Genomic DNA, 19548 nt, shown 5'->3' with positions numbered 1-19548 from the left:
CATCAAAAAGTGCATGGAGGACGTAGTTCCGACCAGAATAATATGGATCTATTCGAACCAGAAGCCATGGATAAATAGCGATGTTCGCGCGGCACTTAATGTGCGGACCACCGCTTTCAATTCCGGGAATGCGGAGGAGCATAAACAAGCCAGTTATGCCCTCCGAAAAACTATCAGAACAGCAAAACGCCAGTACAGGAACAAGATTGAAGGACAGTTTAACACCACCAACTCTAGAAGCATGTGGCAGGGAATTAAAATCATCACGGACTTTAAAGGGAATAAAAACTCCGCCATGAACACCGCTGCCTCTCTCCTGGATGAGCTAAATACTTTTTATGCTCGTTTTGAGGGAAATAACACCACCCTCGCGGAGAGAGCTCTCGCCGCCGAAGCTACAGAGGTTAGTTCACTCTCCGTCTCTGTAGCGGATGTAACCCGATCCTTCCGACGGGTGAATATCTGCAAAACCGCAGGCCCAGACGGCATTCCGGGCCGTGTCATCAGAGCGTGCGCGAACCAGCTGGCTGGTGTTTTTCACGGACATTTTTAACCTTTCCCTCTCTTTGTCTGTAGTCCCCACATGCTTTAAAACATCCACCATTGTGCCTGCTCCAAAGCAATCAAAAATAACTTGCTTAAATGACTGCCGTCCTGTTGCTCTGACCCACATCATCAGCAAACGCTTTGAGAGACTAATCAGAGATTACATCTGCTCTGTGCTGCCTCTCTCTCTTGACCCATTGCAGTTTGCTTACCGCAACAACTGCTCCACTGATGATGCCATTGCATCTACAATACACACTGCTCTCTCCCACCTGGAAAAAAAGAACACTTATGTGAGAATGCTGTTTGTAGACTACAGCTCAGCATTCAACACCATAGTGCTTTCAAGCAGACGCCAGGTGGTTAGAATAGGCAGCAACATCTCCTCATCACTGACCCTCAACACTGGAGCCCCACAGGGCTGTGTTCTCAGCCCACTCCTGTATTCCCTGTACACACATGACTGTGTGGCAACACACAGCTCCAATGCCATCATTAAGTTTGCTGATGACACGACGGTCGTAGGTCTGATCACTGACAATGATGAAACAGCCTACAGAGAGGAGGTGCACACTCTGACACACTGGTGTCAGGAGCACAACCTCTCCCTCAACGTCAGTAAGACAAAGGAGCTTGTGGTGGACTTCAGAAGAAAAGACAGAGAACACAGTCCCATCACCATCAATGGAGCACCAGTGGAGAGAGTCAGCAGCTTCAAGTTCCTGTGTGTCCACATCACTGAGGAACTCACATGGTCCATCCACACTGAAGTCATTGTGAAGAAGGCTCATCAGCGCCTCTTCTTCTTGAGACGGCTGAGGAAGTTTGGAATGAACCGCCACATCCTCACACGGTTCTACACCTGCGCTGTAGAGAGCATCCTGACTGGCTGCGTCTCCGCCTCGTACGGCAATAGCACAGCCCACAACCGCAAAGCACTGCAAAGGGTGGTGCGAACTGCCAGACACATCATCGGAGGTGAGCTTCCCTCCCTCCAGGACATATATACCAGGCGGTGTGTGAAAAAAGCTCGGAGGATCATCAGAGACTCCAGCCACCTGAGCCATGGGCTGTTCTCACTGCTACCATCAGGCAGGCGGTATCGCAGCATCAGGACCCACACCAGCCGACTCCATGATAGCTTCTTCCCCCAAGCAATCAGACTTTTGAACTCTTGATCTCCCACGATCAAAATACATCAGCACTGCACTTTATTATTAGTACTACTCTTACTCTTATATCTCACACCGGACTGTCATAAATTATATTATTATTATATATATTCTCTCTTAACAACTTACTATCATCTGACAGCCTGAATGTCAATACAGTACAATACAGCCTACTGTACATTCTATGTATACTACTATATATACTTTTTTAATTTTATTGCATAATGTGTATCTATATAGTGCGTATTGTATACTGTACAGTGTATGTTATTATTTGTATATTGTGTTGTGTGTAATTATGTGTATACTAGACTTTAAATTGTGTTGTGTTAATTTGATGTTTTTGTAAATTGGTATATGTCTCATCACTGTCACGACTGCTATATTGATCGGAACTGCACCCAAGAATTTCACACACCACATACACAAATTTGCACTTTTGTATATGGCTGTGTGACAATAAATGTGATTTGATTTGATTGATTTGAATACATTCAGGTAGTCAGCTGACTTCATTTTATTGCCACATAACATTGCTAAGCCTAGACCTGACCAATTGAAGCAACCCCAGATCATAACACTGCCTCCAGAGGCTTGTACAGTGGGCACTATGCATGACGGGTGCATTGCTTCATGCGCTTCTCTTCTTACCCTGATGCGCCCATCGGTTAGGAATAGGATAAATCTGGACTCATCAGATCACATGACCTTTTTCCATTGCTCCACAGTCCAATCTTTATGCTTCCTAGCAAACTAAATAATTTTTTTCTGATAAGCCTCCCTAACAAGTGGATTTCTTGCAGCCACACAGCTGTTTAGTCCCAATCCTGTAAGTTCTCATCGCATTGTGCATGTGGAAATGCTCTTACTATCACTATTAAACATAGCCGTGAGTTTATTTTTTACGATGTGACTTCACCAAGTGTTTTAGTGATCTCCGATCACAATCATTCAAGATTTTTTTTTCTGACCACATTTCTTCCGCGAAGTTGACGGTTCACCACTATCCTTCCAGGTTTTAATAATGCGTTGGACAGTTCTTAACCCAATTCCAGTGATTTCAGTAATCTCCTTAGTTGCTTTTTTTGCTTGATGTAGGCCAATAATTTGCCCCTTCTGAAGCACAGAAACATCCACGACCATGGGATACCTCTTCTGACATGGTTGTTTAAGAAAGGTTTAAAACAATTGTTGATTAATTTGTTAAATGTTGACATATTAATCACTGCAATAATGATCCAATCAAAGGCTCTTAAGTATCATAGGCTTTTTTTGGCCAGGCAGTGTAGTTAATAAAATATCACTATTGTAAAAACATGATTTATGCCAAAAACTATGGTTACTACAGCCTACAATATTACTATAGTAAAACCATTGTTAAACTATGGTATTTGTATAGTAAAACCATAACTACAAAATTATGATTTTATACATAGTTTTCATTTTCCTGTACTTTTACTATGGTTTCACTACGAATATCATGGCTAATATACACCGATCAGCCTCAACATTATAACCACCTGCCTAATATTGTGTAGGTCCCCCTCGTGCCGCCAAAACAGCGCCAACACGCATCTCAGCATTCTGAGATTATATTCTTCTCACCACAATTGTACAGAGCGGTTATCTGAGTTACTGTAGACTTTGTCAGTTCAAACCAGTCTGGCCATTCTCTGTTGACCTTTCTCATCAACAAGGCATTTCTGTCCACAGAACTGCCTCTCACTGGATGTTTTTTGTTTTTGGCACCATTCTGAGTAAATTCTAGAGACCGTTGTGTGTGAAAATCCCAGGAAATCAACAGTTACAGAAATACTCAAACCAGCCCATCTGGCACCAACAATCATGCTACGCTCCAAAACACTGAGATCACATTTTTTCCCCATTTTGATGGTTGATGTGAACATTAACTGAAGCTCCTGACTTGTATATGTATGATTTTAAGGGAAACTATTGCGAGGGCATGCAAAACTTATTGCGAGGGAACGGAAAACTATTTCGAGGGAATGCAAAACTTATTGCAAGGGAAAGCAAAACTATTTTTGAAAAGAAAATTCCCGCCTTGTCTCCCTCTAAGGGGCTCTGTACAATCCTGCCTCCTGAATGTATGTAAAATTCCGTAATAAGGAATTTTCCTACCTATGGTGCACTCAGGGTAGAAGTACCACCTTAATCCTTTTTGTGAGTTTCAGTCCAAAGTTGGCAGTCAGCGCAGCTCCAGTTGTACTGACCAGAGCATGTGAGCGAAGCGGAGAGGTGTGACACTCCATCAATAACCCGCTCCCTGCACATGCGCTCCGCTCAGACGCTCACACCCCAAGCGGACGCTCCGCTCAAGTACCGCTCACACTCACCAGTAAAAAAGCGTTCACTCAAATCCCGCTCTGACATGAAATTTCTCTGTAGTATACTTGGTTCCAAACACGCACACAGGGGGTAGCTACAGTGGCCCAAGCAACTGCCCCTTTGACCACACGGAGGTTTCCCCTCTGGGTGAAATATAGACTATAGGCCGACATTTATTAAATTATCAAATGATTAGTAATGTGCACATTGTTGTGTTTGAGTATATAAAATCTCGCAGTTTATTTTGGACTGGTTTACAACAGCTGTTAGATAATCGGGTCAACCAGACCTTCCTTATCATTTGTAATCTGTCAAATATTTCTCTGTTAGCACATGTCATTGAAGATCTTCAAATAATGACATAACATTTGTTTTCAGTTCATAATTGCCTTTATTTACTTTAAACAAGTCATCAAACATGCCTCTACAAGTGATAAAACATGTGCGTTGGCACAGAAACTCGCATACGCGCAAATTTGCGCTTTTCAGGTTAAATTGGACCCGAGTGATACAACCGACCCAGAAAAACAATATAAATATAAAATATAAAAAATATTTGTCCTGCATAAAGTGAGATTTTGTCCAATATATATATTAGATGAAATCATGTTTAATGATCCTAAAACAAATACAAATTATTTAATTCACAAATTACACTGCCTTCGTTTAAGAAAAGTCGAAGATGTCGAAGATGTTATCTGCAACCACTAATCTAGAATCATTTTTTTTTTTACGTTTCACTTATTGTTAAGGTGTGGATTTGGCTTTGGGAAACTGACCAGCAGTTATGAGCCACTTTATCCCGAAGCAGAAATCGAAAGCTGGTCGATTAAGTGAGATAATTCCACTACACTAAATTCTCTATGCGAGAGCAGAAATCTTCTCCAATCAAATGATCAATTGTACAAGAGAGGCATGAAAGCAGAATGCTCCGCCTGCAAATTAGGACACACTGATCTGCAAGATCATACATGTTTATTGGTTTTGATGCAGGGATTGTTTTGTGTGTTCGCTGGGATTCAAGGAAAAATGCTTTGCCAATATACAGTATTATTAAACTTACATATTCAATTGATGGTGCTCTATCACAACCCTGCAGAACCGGGCTTGCGTCTAGCTGACAGCTGCACTGACATGATGGCAAAACAACAAGATACATTACTTATCTATTAATTTATTATCGAATAGTAGTGTAGTCTACTAGCTCACCTTTTGCTGCACTACATCGCGTAGCACATCCTCGTGCTCTCTGGCAATGTAACGCGTACGATTCCAATAGGAATATTTGCTAATTCTCACGGTCTCTCCACACTCCCTTTCGATTTCTTCATTCTTAGCTTTGATTAATACTTTGCATTTATTTAGGTTATACGGTTTGCAACTTCACTAAAACAGTGTTAGAGCTCCATAACCTCAGGCCTATTGCTTATTTAGCACATTCCCAAACCAGCATATCACAAAACGCATTCTGGGTTAAGCGAGCGGCACTGAGCGGCCTGAGCGAGTGGAGTGGAATCTTCAAAAAGGCGCTCTCCGCTCAGGTGGAATTATCACATGATCTGGTACACATGATCTGGTACAGACAACAAACTGACAGCTTTTGAAAGACAGCTGGACAGAGCAGAGTGTAGGCATCTCGGAATGCTTTTAAAGTTCAAGCTGTATTTAACTTGCAGCCTGATCTTTTGAAAATTACATGACCAGGGCAACATTTTTGCAAAACGAAATTACTTGCTTCATTACATGTTTTGCTGCAGTTTCCCAGTGAAATGTCCAGCGAGAGGCGCCAAAAGTGAGTAAAATGGTGTCATAATCAGAAAAAAGGTTAAAAACATTTTTAAGATGTATGCAAGTGTTAGGCTTTAATGGGTAAAACGTACCTCTCTAACCTAAAACTTTTACCTAAGCCTAACCGATGGTGTCCTAAAAGTAAATGCGACATGAAAAGCAAATTTTCTGCAGCAACCATGTCTTTTCGTGTCGCTTATATGATGCTTTTGTCTCATGTATCAGCTTGTGTGCTTGGCTGGGCTCGAGCCTCGGTCCTCAGAGTCCAAAGTCCAGCACTTTATCAGGTGAGCTACTGCGCAAGCTAATCACATTGGAATAAGTGTGTAAATGTAGGTGGGTCTGTAATACAAGCGTTAAAATTTATAATTTTTCAAATGATGCGTTAGATTAAAAGTGTTTTGATATCATAACATAGCAGTGTGTGAGTAATAGAGCAAAAAATACATGTTTATAAATTCTTAATTAGCCATTGTACTCAAGATTTTAGTGGAAGTGAATAAAACGCACAGTTGTTGTAGCATCTCCAGTGTTAATTTCACCAGAAAACTGCAGCAAAATGTACAACGCGGCATGTAAAACTCAGTTTGCAAAAATTTAGTTATAGTAACGTTCATTCTATGAGACTAGGTTAACTTGAATCAGCATCCAAAAAATGCAGCTTTTATGGCCAGAGATGCTAAAAAACAGTGAGAATCTACAAAAGCATCTGTCTGACACATATAAAGATGGAAGGCAAGAACGCGTCCTTTGAAAACAGCTCAAGTCTATCTCGAACAGATTGCTATGGACTGTAGGCCTGCGATAGGCTCACGTTCAATGATATGGAAATAAACCAAACAATATATTGACTTCTAAAGCCACTTTTTCTATTGTCCATACCAGTGATTCTCAACCGGGGGGGCCGGGGCCAGCAAGGGGGCCTCAGGATTAATTCAAAATTATTTTAAATAAGTTATATTAAAGGGTTAGTTCACCCAAAAGTTAAAATTCTCTCATTATTTACTCACCCTCATACCATCCAAGATGTGTATGACTTTCTTGCTTCTGCAGAACACAAACAAAGATTTTTAGAAGAATATCTCAGCATTGTAGGTCCAATGCAAGTGAATGGTTACCAAAACTATGTAGCTCATAAAAAGGCAGCATAAAAGTAATCCATAAGACTCCAGTGGTTAGAATCCATATCTTCAGAAGCGATAAGTGTGGGTAATAAACAGATCAATATTTAAGTCCTTTTTTACTATCAAGCTCTACTATCACATTTATATTCTTCTTCTTTTGTTTTTTCTGATTCACTTCTTAGTGCATATCGCCACCTTCTGGGCAGGAAGGAGAATTTATAGTAAAAACTACAACTATAAGCAAACCCCAACATTGCAAACATGTCTTAAACATGTTGCAAATGTTGTTGTGAATTCTGCTGATTTAAACTGATCACCATGGTGTCAGTGTGGCCAGTGGAAATGTTGGCAGGGCAATAACAAAACTATTGGCCCAAACAGGCAAGCTGAATAAATCCTTACCATTGAGCCCTGAAAGTTTATTTTTGCACTTTTGTTAGGTGACGCTAGTGGTGCAGAAATCGCACACTTCTTTATAATAACACGATAAAAAAATGCAAAGAAATCATCATTGCAACATAAACTAGCCTCATAATTCTCACTCTTGTAAAAGTGCATTGTTGAGTGCATTGGATGGGGAGGGGCCTGAAAGTATTGTCTTGGTGATTTAAAGGTGCTGTTTGTGTTTATTATTTTTTTAAGTAATGGTATGCAGAAAATGTTCCTACTAGGGGCCTGGGTAGCTCAGTGAGTAAAGACGCTGGCTACCACTACTGGAGTCGCAAGTTCAAATCCCAGGGCGTGCTGAGTGATTCCAGCCAGGTCTCCTAAGCAACCAAATTGGCCCGGTTGCTAGGGAGGGTAGAGTCACATGGGGTAACCTCCTTGTGGTCACTATAATGTGGTTCTCGCTCTCAGTGGGGCACGTGGTGTGGTGTGTTGTGTGTGGATGCCGTGGAGAATAGCATGAAGCCTCCATGCGCACTGTCTCTGCAGTAACATGCTCAACAAGCCACGTGATAAGATGCATGGATTGACAGTCTCAGATGTGGAGGCAACTGAGATTTGTCCTCTGCCACCTGGAAACTTCTATCATATATTGTCTGAAAAAACATGCAAATATCTCGTTTAAACAAAAAGACTGAATATCTTTTAAAGATTTAATCTACTGTTAAGTGGTGGATCTCGGAATAGCACCAAAAAAGGCCATTACATCACTACACAGTATGTTCAACAGGAAACAAAAGTATTTACTTTATATTAAATAAGTGACTAATGTATTCTTTTGTATGAATTGCTCAACTTTTTACATAACAGCCATTCATTCTCAAGCAATTGCATTTTAGGCTTTACAGCCAAACAGCGCTGAACACAAAAAATAAATGTGGGCCCATTAAGATTGCAAAAGATCTTTGAATAACTATAATTGCATTAATAATAATAATAATAATAAAATAGTTGCTTTTAAATTATTCTTGAAGCATGCTATGTTTTTATTGCTGTGGTCTCATCATGATTATTTATTAATGTGGCAAAAAGCAGAAAAAACATTGGTTCTGCATATCCATTATCAGGTTATCGAGCTGGGGAGGGAAATTAAACATTAATTAAGCAGCTCCTGAATTTAATGACAAACATGTGTGCACAGATGGCTGGGAGGACAAATTATCACCAGAAATGATCAAAACAAATGAGTTTTCCACACTATCTCAGGACTATTTATAATCTTCAGTTGCTGAAGGAAAGAAGTGTGGCTAAATACTTGGAACACACAAAGCGAGGAGTGTAATTTACACTTCCACTATCTTCTCTGTTTCTCCCGCAGACTCCATATATTGACTCAGATCTGAAGGGCGGCCATGACGGGTTCTCAGCACAGCTCAATGGACAGCCATCATCTGAAGAGTATGAACATATCATCCGCTCAATGGCTCAGGTAACACACAATCAATCAGTCAATTAAACAAGCAAGCAATCAATCAGTCAGAACTCGGAAATGTAATCCCTTACTGCAACAAGAGGATCTGCAGGAATACAGACCTCATATTTACTTACTTTAAACATGGTAAAAAAAAATTTTGCTTTCAAAAAGCTCATCCAGCGTTTTGTATGTGCAGGGTCGGTACATGACACATATTAACCTGCCAAAGCCGGCATCCGGTGGTTTGGGCTTTAGTGTTGTTGGATTGTGCAGTGAGGACCGTGGAGAACTCGGCATCTTCATTCAGGAGATTCAGGCTGGGAGTGTGGCGGACAGGTCAGAAGTGGAAACATACACACACACACGTTTACTTTGTTAAATTAGGACATACCATAGACTTCTATTGTTTTTTAGGAAACTAATTATACATGTTATAGATTAACGCAAGCTGTAACCCTACCTCTAAAAGTAAATGGTGTGCTTTTTAAGAAAATATAAAATTATTGGTCTTTGTAAATCCATGTATCAGTCGGTCTTTTCATATTAAATTAAGAATCCAAAAGCAAAGGGGGCCTGCATAGCTCAGTGGTAAAGACGCTGGTTACCACCCCTGGAGTTCACTAGTTCACTAGTTCGAAATACAAAATTATTTCTCCAGGTCTCCAGGTCTCCTGAGCAACCAAATTGTCCCGGTTGCTAGGGAGGGTAGAGTCACATGGGGTAACCTCCTCATGGTCACTATAATGTGGTTTGTTCTCGGTGGGACATGTGGTGAGTTTAGCATGGATGCTGCAATGGATGGCGTGAAGCCTCCACACGTGCTATGTCTCCGTGGCAACATGCTCAACAAGCCACATGATAAGATGTGCGGGTTGACGGTCTCAGACATGGAGGCAGCTGGGATTCGTCCTCCACCACCCAGATTGAGGCAAATCACCACGTGACCATTAGGACTTAAAAGCACATTGGGAATTGGGCATTCCAAATTGGGAGAAAAAGGGGAAGAAATCCAAAAAAAGAAGAAAAAAAAGAATCCAAAAGCAAAAATCAACTTATGCCATTATTCCTTTACAAATCCAATATAAAATAAAATAGCGACGTATTTTTCGTTCTTTTGATTTTATGCTCAAGTTAAAAGTAGGAAATAAGAAAAATGGCCATATGTTGGGATCCATGTACATTTTGATTGTTTGATTTTCAATGAAAAAATAAATAAAGGGAAATGGGTGTCATGTGTATTTTGTTGATTCATGTCTTTTATTTTGAAAAGTTTTGTTCCTGTTCCCTTGTCATGTGATTTCATGTTTTCCCTCCATGTTCACATGTCATGTTTTCATTGGTTTATTGTTTAATTAACTTGTTAACAGTTCTGTTTGTTCATTGGTTTATGTTCCCCATGTCCATGTATTTAAGCCTCATGTTTTCCATTGTGTCTTTGTCAAGTATTGAATGTAACTTTGTAGTCTAGTCAAGCCTAGTCTAGTCCATGTCCATGTTTTGTTTTGTAGTCAGGGTTATTGTTCTCGCATTGTAAATAAACTGCACTTGGGTTTTTCATCTTCACGTCATCATCATCATCATTGCCACTGCCAGCAACGTTACAAAATACTTGACAGAACTATGAACCCAGCAGTTCGACTCATACGGCTACATCGGGGGAATCGTCCCCTGGAGGAGTACGTAGAGGACTTTTGCGCTCTGGCCAGCCAGGTGGATTTTAATGTGGTCGCCCTCAAGGACATTTTTAGGGTGGGGTTAAGTGAGCCAATCTCCTCCTTAATGCCTGGTGGTCGCAGTTCCCTCAGCCTGGCTCAATATATCGAACTCGCCCTACAGATCATTGGTTCCACGTTCACTGTGAGGGAGGCGGATCCCGAGCCAGAGTTCCACGACATGGCCGCCGCCGAGCCAGAGTTCCACGACATGGCCGCCGCCGAGCCAGAGTTCCACGACATGGCCGCCGCCAAACCAGAGTTCCTAGTCATGGTCGCTGAGCTAGCGCCATCTTTTGCTCCATGCCACGTCACAGCAACGCCTCAGCCTGCTCCATGCCACATCACAGCATGCCTCAGCCTGCTCCATGCCACGTCACAGCAACGCCTCAGCCTGCTCCATGCCACGTCACAGCAACGCCTCAGCCTGCTCCATGCCACGTCACAGCAATGCCTCAGCCTGCTCCATGCCACGTCACAGCCACACCTGAGCAGTTGGACCTGGAGATGGTTCCCACCCTTATACCCACCCTTAGTTCTCCTGAGCAGGCAAGGGGAACTTTCGGCCCTCCGAGCCCTGGACTTTGCCTTGGCCTGTCGGTCCCTCGACATTGCCTCAGCTCTGCGTTCCCTTGGCTCCACTGTGGTCCTTCAGCCTGTTGGCTTTGCCGGGGTCCCTCGTCCCTCCGGCTCCTCCTTGGTCTGTTGGTCACCTGGCTCCACTTTGGCTCTCCGATCCTCCGGCTGCGCCTCATCCCTCCGATCTGTCAGCTCCACCGGGGACCTCCTTCCCTACGGCTCCACCTTGGTCCTCAGTCCCACTGGCTCCACCTCAGTCTTCCGATCCCCCAGCTCTGCCTTGCTCCTCCGAGCCGCCATCACCGCCTTGGTCCTCCCTGCCATCGGCTCCACCCTGGCCCTTCGAGTCTTCGGCTACTCTCCGGGCACCAAGTTCCATGGCTCTGCCCCTCGAGCCTCTCACGGCTCCGCCTTCCATGGCTCCACCCCTCCAGCCTCTCATGGCTCCACCCCCCACGGACTCTGCCCTGGTCACACGCCCCACACCTCAAGACACACCCCCCCAGCTCCCTACAGAACTTTGAATTTATGTCATGTTTTACGTGTTTTGTTTGTGTTGGGGTGTCAGGAGCTGTCCCTTAGTGGGGGGATATGTTGTGTTTTTTGTTGATTCATGTCTTTTATTTTGAAAAGTTTAGTTCCTGTTCCCTTGCCATGTGATTTCATGTTTTCATTGGTTTTTTGTTTAATTATCTTGTTATCAGTTCTGTTTGTTCATTGGTTTATGTTCCCCCATGTCCATGTATTTAAGCCTCATGTTTTCCATTGTGTCTTTGTAAAGTATTGAATGTAACTTTGTAGTCTATTCAAGTCTAGTCCATGTCCATGTCCATGTTCATGTTTTGTTTTGTAGTCAGGGTTATTGGTTCTCACTTTATAAATAAACTGCACTTGGGTTCTTCATCTTCACGTCATCATCATTGCCACTGCCAGCAACGTTACAATGGGAAGAAAAAAAAATTTTTTTACAGCTTGAATACTTGATTTGCACATGTGTATGGACCTGAAACGCCCCTTTCTTCAGATTGGTCGACCCGCACTGTGGTCTATCATTTACTCACCCTCATGCCATACAATGTGTATGACTTTCTTTCTTCTGCTGAACACAAATGTTTGTAGTTTTTTTTTTTTTTTTTTAGAAGAATATCTCAGCTCTGATCTGATCTCTGAACAGTATGATCTGCATTCTAGTGATGGTAAACTGAAAGAGGGAGATCAGATCTTGGCGATTAATGGTCAGCTGCTGGATCAGAGGGTCAGTCACCAGCAGGCCATTGCACTACTGCAGAGAGCATCGGACCACATGGACATCACTGTCGCCCGTGGGCCCATACCACAGCTGTCCAGCCCGGTGGTGTCCAGAACTCCCAGTGCTGCAAGCACCCTTTCAGCACACTCCAGTACGGTGAGAGACAATACAAACACACAAACTTGTACACTACAAAAGTCTACTGTTAAATTAAGCTGTTTATTATTTATACACCCTACCCCTTGCAGAAACATTTTTAGATTCTAATAAATTTTTTTTTTTGTAGACAGTCCTCAAAAGTTGGTTTTACTATATTTTAAGGATATTTTCAGGAATTTGTCCCACAAGTACACACTGTTTATAAATGGCCTGTTTGATGTATACATTTGTTGTATGTGAAAATCCTCTCATGGGGCAATTATGAATTTTTTTTTTCAGACCTATTAATTTATTCAGTAAAATTTTTAAATGCATTTCATACATACGTTGACTTGAAAACAACCTGGGTCATTCATAATTTTTTTTGACTTTCAAAATATTGAAATTTTCAATTCAGTCAGTTTTTTGCCCATAAAAGCTGAGGGTACATTATTTTATAGCATCTTGACATTATTTTTCTTCATAAAGGACGACTCAACTGTTGTTCTTTATTTAATTATTTAATTTTGTTTCATGAATGAAGCAAGGGTTGTAACACCAGTGACAAGTTCTCTTAACAGATTCATTTTCTAAGATGGTGTCAATATCATCACAAATCATACACCACTGATCAGACTAAAATCAGTAATTCATACAATTTCATTTGATACACGGGATTTACCGATTCCCACTTGAAGTCCTTGTATCAGATCGGCCTCCTAGCTCTCAATTGGAAGGAATTGCCGGAGACCTGTGATTACACATGGGAGGAATATGAGTTAATTTTAGAGACATTCGCTTCAGAGGAACCTCCCCTCTCAACCCCGGTTCCGGTTTCCGAGTCTTCCACACCTCAGCCTGCGTCATGTCACAGCAATGCCTTAGCCTGCTCCATACCATGTCACAGTCAAACCTCAGCCTGCTCCACGCCATGCCACAGCTATGCCTAAATCTGCTCCACGCCATGTCACCACCAAGTTTAAGTCTACTCCATGCCATACCACGACCCAGCCTCCCACGAGAGAAGACCCTTCTTCACAGCTTGCCAGTACTCACGCCTGCCACGGCCAAAGAGCCAACGAGCCCACGCCTGCCACGGCCTACGAGCTAGAAGCCTCGGCCATCCCAGAGCCCATGTTGCCAGCCTCGGCCGTCCCAGAGCCGGCGTTGTTAACTTCGGCCATCCGGAGGAGGAGAAGGAGAAGAAAAGTTTCTGTTCCCGAGTCTCCGCCCTTGCCCACGACCACGGAGGTCATTCCCGAGTCTCCGCTCACGACCGCGGAGGTCGTTTCCGAGTCTCCGCTCACGACCACAGAGGTCGTTCCCGAGTCTCCTCTCACGACCACGGAGGTCGTTCCCGAGTCTCCTCTCACGACCACAGAGGTCATTCCCGAGTCTCCGCTCACGACCACGGAGGTCGTTCCCGAGTCTCCACTCACGACCACGGAGGTCGTTCCCGAGTCTCCGCTCACGCCCACGGAGGTCGTTCCCGAGTCTCCGCCCACGACCACGGAGGTCGTTCCCGAGTCTCCGCCCATGCCCACGACCACGGAGGTCGTTCCCGAGTCTCCGCCCATGCCCACGACCACGGAGGTCGTTCCCTAGTCTCTGCCCATGCCCATGACCACGGAGGTCGTTCCCGAGTCTCCTCCCATGCCCGCGACCATGGAGGTCGTTTCCCATTCATCCAGGACTCTTTGTTTTGAGCCTGCCATGGCTCCACATTCCATGGCTTTGCCCCTCAAGCCTGTCACGGCTCCGCCTTTCACGGCTCTACCCCCAGAGTCTTCCATGTCTCCACCCGCTCCTCCAGAGACTCCTAATACAGCGGCTCTGCCTCCTGACCCAGTCCCTGTCCTGTGGCCACCTCCCAGGCCTCCTGTCCCTGTCTCGGCCATGCGGCTGCCTCCCAGAACTCCTGACCCAGTCCTCACCTTGAGGTTGTCTAATTGGTCTCCTGGCTGCCCGCCTGATCTGCCCTGGTCTCCTGGCTGCCCGCCTGATCTGCCCTGGTCTCCTGGCTGCCCGCCTGATCTGCCCTGGTCTCCTGGCCGCCCGCCTGATCTGCTCTGGTCTACTTGGTCCTCCAAGCCTGCAGCGTCGCTCTGGATCTTCATCCCTCCAGCTCCACCTTGGTTTCAAACCTCCCTGATGTTGCCTTGTTCCTCTGCTCCCCTTGTGCCCCCTTGAACTGCCTGTTTACCCATTGTGCCCCCCTGAACTACCTGTTTTCCCCCACACACCATGGACAATTAGTTTTTTGGAGCATCTGGAATCCGCTCCCTTTAAAGGGGGCTCTGTCACATTTTTCCTGTTTTTGTATTTACTTATGTTGAAATTCTTTAGTTCCTGTTTCCTGTTAGTTTGTAGTCCTTTTTGTAGTTTCATTTTATGATTGATTTTTCCCTGATTGTTTTCCCCAGGTGTTCCTCGTTTCCTTGTTTTGCCTATGTGTATTTAAGCCCTTGTTTCCCCTGGTTTGTCAGTCTTCACATGTGTTGTCATGTTCTGTGCTTGGTTTCCTGTGTTTTTGTTTCACTCTATTCTGAGTTACTTTTGTTTATTTTTGGTTTCCATTAAAAGCTGCATTTAGATCCTCATTCCACGTCTGCCTCGTTACAGTTGAAAATGGTATAAATGTTTTTAATTTTTTTTTTTTATTTATGAAACCAACATGAATACAAACATTGCATTTATAAGAAAACAAAACAAAAAATGAAAAGTATTTCTGTCTTGTTTTCCAGTTAAAATATCTTTACATTCTTAAAACTAAAATTACTTGAAGCAAAATGACAAAAGATATTTTTTTTATTTTTTTTTGAGAAATCTAGCAAAATTTGGTGTAGTTTATGCTTAAAACAAGAAAAATGAAATTGTTTTCCACTTGAATAAATGTTTTGTTCTTACCCCATTGGCAAATCGTTTTCATGTTATAAGCACAAACGTTAGTAAATTTTGTTTGATTTCTCTAAAAATCAAGACTTAATATGTTGTCATTTTGCCTCTCAAGTAATTTTTTTGTTGTTGTTGTTGTTGTTTAAAGGAAATAAGACAAAAATACTCAAGAATTTTTTTTTGCAGTGACTTTTATTTTTATCATCTTGGACAATCATGTTTGCCAATTGGCTCTTCATGTGTATGTGTGTGCTTTTGTCTTTCTAGACCCACTGGACTCACATGGAGACGATCGAGCTGGTGAACGATGGAACTGGTTTGGGTTTCGGGATTGTTGGCGGTAAAACCACTGGAGTCATTGTCAAAACCATCTTACCTGGAGGCATCGCTGATCAGGTGTGCTTGCTTAGTAGAATTTACATCAAACACATTTGACCCTTTATGGACCCAATCGTCCCTTTTTATGCAGCAGTGCAATCCCCTGACCTGAAGGTCACCTGTCCATTGATGAAAACATGACTGCATATGCTGTCTGGCTTTAAGCGTGTTGGCAATTTGGGGTTGTTATCCAGTTTACTTGCTGATCCAGGAGATGATAAGCTAAATGCTAATGGCATTCAATACTTTATAATCTGTAAATGATTACCGTATTTAAGATGGTACTCCAAGTTACTTCAAAGAACACCATTCAATATTAACCTTTTAAGCTCTGAAGGTGTTTTTAAAGATTTCCTGTTGCAGTGGCATGCCCAAAATTAAAGGCTTACAAAACTCTTTAAAAAAATAAAAATAAAAATGTTTGGTATCATTTTAACAAAAACCTTTCAATTTGTTTAATCATAAATAGATAATGATAACTTATGAGACTCTCAGCCTAAGAAACTGCTGAAAAATCACAAAAGACTTGTACCAGAAACTTTTTTCTTATTTTTCTGATTAGACTTTATATAACTCAGGGTGTAAATAAGGTAGCTTCGAAAAATTGATTTTGTTTTGTTCCCAATCAGGTCACCTGTAACTGAGTAAAAGTTTGTGTTGATATGACAAAGTAATCAAAAGTTATAACATTACAAAAATAATTTATCTTAGTGTTCAAAAGCTTCTCCAAACCAATAAAGCATAATAATTGTACTTAAAAACTAATTACACATACAAATACAACAATGACTAAAGGTATGCTCTCTCTCCAAAGCATGGAGGCATGAGGATTCTCATTCTGTGTCATTTGAGTCATCATTGAGTCTGTGTCAGGTACTTGGTGCCATCTCATGGTGGCCATATGTAATTAGAGTAAACAATCCTCTCTGCCCATATTTGGATGACTTCCACCTCTGGTTGCAGCGATCTGAATCCTAATACGATTGGTTTAGCATTCCATGAAGCTGGACAACTTACTGTATCATTTCTGATGAAGTCATCTGATCCAGGAAAGCTAACGTGTTTTTAGCCAGATAACACAATATGTGCTGTGTGCACATTGTGCTTCGTGTTGATTATCTAATGATCTATGCATCCAATTATTGTGTGTGTGGACTCATTTGAATGGAATCCCCTCCTCTAAGTAATGGGATATGATATTTTTTGTTCTGTTATATTTGTTTAGTTATAAGCGAAAACACGGCTTATCAACACCTGTTTACATGGTACATGTATGTCAAAGACTTACTTCGCTATGTGAGTAGAATATATAGGCTTGTTGAATTCTACTCTTTAGCCCTGTTTGGACGTTTGAGTTACAGATATTATCACCTGACATCTGAGATTTGATGTACTGCTTCGGACAGGACTAAAGATCTCCATGTTTATTACAGAGGTGGGAGTGTCTGTTTTCTAGATTTGGGCGTTACAGAAGTTTAAACACATAATTTAGGTGATAAAATTAACGTTTTTTTTTTTTTTTTAAACTTAATCAGTTTAAATTTAAAATTACTTACAATTTTAAAAATGTATTTTAAACAATTATTTAATTTATTGATTTAATTGTAATTTATCAGTTATACATTGTAAATTAGAATTTATAGAAGTGGCTGCTTAGAATAAACCAAATTAAATAATAAATATATTTATAACATTACGTAACTAAGTGGAGAAATTAAGGTGAGTATCTTACCAGACGCTGATGTTACAGTGGCCAATCTTAGCAGTTTCTGCAATTTGGCTCTCCTTGTTGATTTAAATTTCTTATATTTTCATTGGATGGCAAAAAAACATTCATCCAAATTGAAAGTCACACAACAGGCAGAAGACTGGCGTGCTCTGTGCATACAAGTACGATCTTAACGGTGGTTCATTTAGGTCAAAATACATGAAGTAAAGCGTTGTGAAAATTCCATATCAGTAATCACTGACATTCACATTCCGATGGGATTAGATTTCTCAGAGGACCCTTGAGTTTGCCGAAAAACATTAGGTAATTTGCTAAATTAGTAATAAATGATCAAAAACGAATACTTGCGATTTGTCTGCAAATTTCAAACACTTGTTCAGTTTTGGTCATAGTGCCTACATTAATTGTAATCCACAGTTTCTAAGCTTTAAAACCTGTAGTTATTAATATTTTAATTAATACCAGCGGGCCAATCCGAGCTTAAAGGGTTGAATTTATGTTTACACCAACTGAAAAAAATCTGATGGAGCAAGACAAAATGCATTTTAAGAACAATAAATATCAATAAAAAAACAATTCTCTCTCCCTGGTTCCAGGATGGTCGTTTACATAGTGGGGATCACATCCTGCAGATCGGGGATACGAATCTGTTTGGTCTGAGCAGTGAGCAGGTTGCTCAGGTCCTGAAACAGTGTGGCAACAGAGTCCGACTGCTCATCAGCCACGCAACGGTGGACGACACTCCGCCCGTTACTGCCCACCTGCCAACCGTTACTGAGCAACAGGTTGCTACACATGCACATTCATAAACAGACCGCCACCCAGAGGTTGTTCTTTGGACCGCACAGCTCAGATAATTTTCTCTTTGAAACAGTTTGATTAGAAATTTTCAGATTCATATTGCAGTCTCTGACTTTTGCATTGTTGAGATCTCTGAAACTCTAGAGGAGACACTTTGAGAGATTACTGGGGTCTTTTTTTTCAGGAGAAACATCTGAGACAGCAGACATATGCGAAAGTCTCCATTGTGTGCTACATTTAATCTCATTGCTGTCTAGATGAAACAACATTATACATATTAAAGAGATCTCATTTGTTATTTTGCTTTCCATTGCGCAGGCATAAACTTATTTTTAATTTGGCTCATTCATCATCAAACAGGCAGTGGGACTCGCAGCGTACTGAGCTGTCGTCCATTTTAATGGCATCATGATTGTCTGTGCAGAAAATAATTTAAAACTCCATCAATACTAAAGAAAACTCTTTCACAGCTCATGTATTAGTTTTACTCAGGGTTACTTATTCATGCTTCTGAGGCCTGTCTCACAGAGTGAGTTGAACAAACTCAGAATTTTAGAGTAAGTTTCAGGTTGACAAAACCAGACAGATCAAAACCGTTTCAGATCGGGTTCAATGGTATCACGATGCTCGCTGTAAACCATCTCTGTCAACGTGGAGTTTGATCCTGAGTTCTTGATTAACCCTAAACCCTACCGTAATGTAATATTATTTGTTAAGGTGGTGTTACACCTTAAAAATAGAATGTAACAAAGATGGAGGGACACGAGAGAAGCAAAAACAGGCACATTTACTGACAGCTCAGTATGTAAAAAGACAACAAACTCTGCCTGAGTGCCCATGAACAAGGTGGCTATAGCTCTTGCATATCCGTCTCCCATCGCACACCTCAGCCATGGATTACTCGATTTATATAGGATGGAACACACTGTGCGCAGGTGCGCACCATCAATAATCAGCTCCATTGGCCACAGCACACCTAAGAGCAATAAAAAGAGAGAGAGAGAGAGAGAAAGACAACACACACACACACACCACATACTTCATGCACACAAACAATATGGCCGAGAGGGCCGTGACAGGTGGAAACAGACTAAAATTGTTAATTAAAGGAATTAAATGGACCCACTTTATGTTAGGTGTCTTTAACTACTATGTACTTAAGCATTTGCTACAATGTACTTATGTACATACGTGTTGTTGCATTGCACGTTTAAAGTACTTGCATTTAGT

The 19548-nt window shown here is 41.8% G+C and overlaps 1 protein-coding gene across 4 annotated transcripts in view; it reads left to right on the top strand.

The window, feature by feature from the left end:
• Positions 1–19548, top strand: part of LOC127455972 (multiple PDZ domain protein-like) — a 139056-nt gene that overhangs the window by 26851 nt on the left and 92657 nt on the right. For all 4 annotated transcript variants that reach the window (XR_007899768.1, XM_051724213.1, XM_051724221.1 and 1 more), the window contains exons 4-8: positions 8742–8852; positions 9034–9173; positions 12320–12533; positions 15678–15806; positions 18114–18302. Coding sequence is in view for 3 of the 4 variants with exons in the window: in XM_051724213.1 (XP_051580173.1) it covers positions 8742–8852; positions 9034–9173; positions 12320–12533; positions 15678–15806; positions 18114–18302 (783 nt within the window). In the remaining variant the exon portion in view is untranslated. The remainder of the gene's footprint in view (positions 1–8741; positions 8853–9033; positions 9174–12319; positions 12534–15677; positions 15807–18113; positions 18303–19548) is intronic.

This window comes from Myxocyprinus asiaticus, chromosome 2, assembly GCF_019703515.2.
Source record: "Myxocyprinus asiaticus isolate MX2 ecotype Aquarium Trade chromosome 2, UBuf_Myxa_2, whole genome shotgun sequence".
Taxonomy (NCBI): Eukaryota; Metazoa; Chordata; class Actinopteri; order Cypriniformes; family Catostomidae; genus Myxocyprinus; species Myxocyprinus asiaticus.
Note: the sequence above shows the minus strand (reverse complement) of the source record. Positions and strands in the feature narration are given on the sequence as shown.